This window comes from Leptidea sinapis, chromosome 46 (genome assembly GCF_905404315.1).
Source record: "Leptidea sinapis chromosome 46, ilLepSina1.1, whole genome shotgun sequence".
In the NCBI taxonomy this organism is placed as follows: Eukaryota; Metazoa; Arthropoda; class Insecta; order Lepidoptera; family Pieridae; genus Leptidea; species Leptidea sinapis.
This window is the reverse complement of record NC_066310.1, coordinates 560406-564565: the sequence shown is the minus strand read 5'-3', so window position 1 is coordinate 564565 and position 4160 is coordinate 560406. Positions and strand designations below refer to the sequence as shown.

Genomic DNA, 4160 nt, shown 5'->3' with positions numbered 1-4160 from the left:
CCACACAGCTGCTTTATAATATCTGGGGACAGTTATTTATTTAAGCTTTGTAAAATATGTTCTAGGTTAGTTTTAGTTATAATTTTTTTATTTTATTCTTATTTATGTACCTATGTAATGTTTTATGTGTGTGTCAAATAAAATATATTATTATTATTAAATGTCTTGTAAAACAGTCCAAGGAAATTAAAAATAGGTTTTTTTCACAAATCACTTTAATCACCGATATTTTACTCAAGAAAAGTTAGACCTTTGTTAGCCCTCAATCTCGTAATTGGAAAGTGAAAACCAAAAAACATAGTTACTCTCTCTCTCTAATGTTAGAGTAAAAGTGTTCTGTGGCTATGACCATGCCAAGAGTAAATACGAAATTTTGACTACAAAAAAAAATACAGACACGTCAGCACTCAGCATGCCATTCCCTCATCGTCAATCGTGAATCGACCTTGTGCCAAGTGTCATTTATGATTTGACACTTTTAGAGATAAGTGTGTTTAATTGTAATATCTATAACAACTGCCTCGTACAATATATTGTTAATTATAGTAATATCTCAATTTTACAGTTGCTTAAGACATTGTTCAATATTTAAATATGACTTCAATAACATCAGTCATTCCAAAATTGTACGCAGAGTACACAAATAAGACTCCTAAGAAGCTAAAAGTTATCGACGCTTACTTATTGTACGTGTTTCTAACCGGCGTTATACAGTTCGTTTATTGTTGTCTTGTCGGCACCTTTCCCTTCAATTCATTTTTAAGTGGATTTATTTCTTGTGTTAGCTCATTCGTTCTTGGAGGTAAGTAAATTATTTCAAATCTAGTTTGACCTGGCTTATGGTTCACTTATTTCAGGACAGACACACAATTGGTTTAAAACAAACTATTTTATGAGAAAAAGAGGCGAGCGTGACGTTGATCTCATGGTAAATGATACGCCTATTTCAATGCAGTGGTAATTTCACTAGCTATAGAGCCCCTCAAACTGAAACAATCTAATGCTAACTGCTTGATGGGCAGTAAAGATGCCACTGTGGTTTTCAGCATTCTGTGCCAAGAAGCCTTCCACTGTTGCACCACCTACCTTCATTGTTCAACTATTTAATTTAACAATGCAATATTTTTTTACCAAAGTATGGATATTGTGATAACAAATTATATATAAGTATATCATAAGTGCCTGTATATGCTGTACAAATTTAATTTATACTGTCCTTCAAGGACATGTTAAACAGCTTCCTGTTGGTAGATGCTCATCTTTTATCAGAATACCATTTAAATCTCATAATTGAGGCTTAGCAAGGCTAGGGTTGATGTAAGCTATAATGTCTTGTTAGTTTTAATATAAATTTCATTTGTTGCAGTTTGTTTGCGTCTTCAGGTGAACCCTGACAACAAGAATGAATTTTTTGGCCTGAGTGCAGAGCGGGGCTTTGCAGATTTTATATTTGCCCACCTTGTGTTACACATTGTAGTGATTAACTTTATTGGATAAGTTTTTGTTTCCATTCTATATTTAATTTTGTATTTGTAAAATAATTACCTATTGACAATTTATTAAAAGTCCCAGTCTTATTAGCAAAGTTTTCTTTTTAGTAGTTCCTCAACCAATGATACAACTTTATAATGAAAAATAAATACAACAAACACTTTTTTTACTTTTATTTTGACTAGTGTTCAATTTACATACATTACAGTAAGTACATGTTGTCAAATTTTATACAAAATATAATAAAACTATTGTTAACATTATAAATATTTTGTCACATAGATCATAAGAACCAAGGAAATGAAAAAATAAAAACAAATTATTGATTACAAACTTTTCATGACAAGAAATGTTTTAAAGTATAGATGATAACAACCTGTACAATATACAATTAGCTTTATAATAAAAGTGCATAAGTATATTAAGTAAGGTACAAGCTCGTGCCGGACGGAGTCACCACCACACAACATGGGCAAGTATAGTAATACTCTTCAGATATACACTATAATACATTCAAATATAATTTAGTATTAAAAGTAAAGAATCAATCAATTCAAAATGTACAGAATATGATTGTCCATCTATCCATCCAGAATCAACTTTTATACAAATGTTTTCACTTATCTCTACACTGCATGTTACAAATCGTTATATAATGAGCTACTTGAGAGCACTCAGGTGGCCACTGTATGTTGGCAGATATCTATTGATTATTATAGTATCCACCACACACAATAAAGTGAGAGTTACTAATCTAATTTGTGCCTTTGTGTTGGGCAAAGAGGTATGTTTGTCTTGCACAGTTTTTAAATATTTTACATGAATCAGATGCTTAGTTATAGTTGGCAATAAATTTCGTAAATATATTTAATAGGTAATTATTCCCAGATAAACAATTAAGACATTTAATGTTAGATGGCTACTCAGAATTTAGATGCAGTCCAGACATGATGTATACTAAAGGGGACATATTATGATAATAGGTAGATGATCTGCAACATTGTCCACAGATAAAAAAAAATTAACATAAACAAAATTGTATTTCTTACTGATTGGCGGTAGGTGACAGAGGGTGTTGACTTCAATATTACATTTTAGGCACCCACCCCACTTCGTGCGTTCTAGCGGTCACAGTTCCGAGTTTTGTGTTGTTATCGGTTGGTCTAGTTCGGAGTTCAGTATAAGGAGGTAATTCTTGACACGGCAGGTGACGTGACACATGCTCTTTTAAAAATTAAAATGACAGTCTATCGCAATAGGTAAGTAGGTGATCTTCGGAAGATCAAATTCTATTACTGTGGAGCCTTGCCCATTGAAATAAAAAGCTATTTACCTTTTTATAGTCCATGGCTCAAATCATAAAGGCAAGGTTTATCTCTTCCCTAACTCAATAAAATGTTCTATTTCATTAGACATAGTGCTTGCACTTGATTTCGACAAACAGTACCCGTGTTCACTTTGATTGTGGCGGTGGCTGTGTAGGATTCTATAGTCCACATCGGTTACAGAGAACTTGGAACTCTGGGATACATGTGGGTTGGGCTACTAAGTCATGATGTTATGAGTGAAGGTATGGCTGCCATTTTTTGCCAGTGCCTTAAGATACACAATAGAAACAAAAACAATAAATTTTGGGTTGTTCCCATACTTCAGTAGTATATGTCATATCTATGGATAGGTCTTCAAAAATGATAATTAGGTTTCTAATATATTTTTTTTTCAAAATAGTTTGCGCGAGAGCCACGTCCAAGTGGTAAAATGTGTCCCCCCTTCCCTTGTAACTACCAAAATAAGAGAATGAAAAAAATATATGATGTACATTACCATGCAAACTTCCACCAAAAGTTGGTTTGAACGAGATCTAGTAAGTAGTTTTTTTAATACGTCATAAATCGTTACAACTAACTACAAGAACTTTTATATTAAGTTACTTGCTGATACGAAACCCTTCATGGGCGAGTCCAACTCGTGCTTGGCCGCTTTTTATTAATATTGTTTAACAAATAAAATAAATAAATGATTTACTAGCGTCCGAGAGCAATTAAAAAAAAACGGCGAATAAAACTAATGTATTAAAGGAATGGCAGGAAAATCCGTAATTTATATATTTTTTTGAGTTGCGAAAATAAGCATTTTACCATTATCATTCAATACAAGTCATTATCATCAAGTAAATTTTTTTATCTTGTACATTTAGGCCGGATTGCATCAACTAACAAAAGATATGTTGCACCATTTGGTAATTTTTAGATGACGCCATAACTTTACCGTAACCGTCCAATCTTCGCCGCTCGACCTGTCAAAAGTTACATATAATTTTAAATAATAACATTCGATATTGACTTGATAGCCTGAGACCCCACTGCTCGATTCTGCAGCTATGTGTTTTTGTGATTAACCTAAATTAAAATGACCATTTTTTAAACTGGCAACCATGGTTTACCATAAATAGTAAATATAAAACTTCTATTTCGTATTTAAAAAAAACAGGTGACTGAAATAATCAACAATAACCCTTAACATCTGGCAACCCTAATGTTGCGACTGACTGAGAGCTGGAAACCATATTTTTTCCACCTTTTAAGAGTTAACAACTTAAAACATTATCTAATAGAGCATTGATAACTCTTAATAGTAGTAGAAATATTTTAGTTTTCTTAGAACCTCGA

At 32.5% G+C, this 4160-nt stretch overlaps 1 protein-coding gene across 1 annotated transcript; it reads left to right on the top strand.

Annotated features, from left to right (window-relative positions):
* The first annotated feature begins 453 nt into the window (after positions 1–453).
* On the top strand, positions 454–1654 carry LOC126978024 (dolichyl-diphosphooligosaccharide--protein glycosyltransferase subunit DAD1). The gene is made up of 2 exons (XM_050826758.1): positions 454–802; positions 1367–1654. Exons 1-2 carry the CDS (start codon positions 595–597, stop codon positions 1495–1497), a joined length of 339 nt encoding a protein of 112 aa, XP_050682715.1. The 5' UTR covers positions 454–594; the 3' UTR covers positions 1498–1654.
* The last annotated feature ends 2506 nt before the right edge of the window (positions 1655–4160 follow it).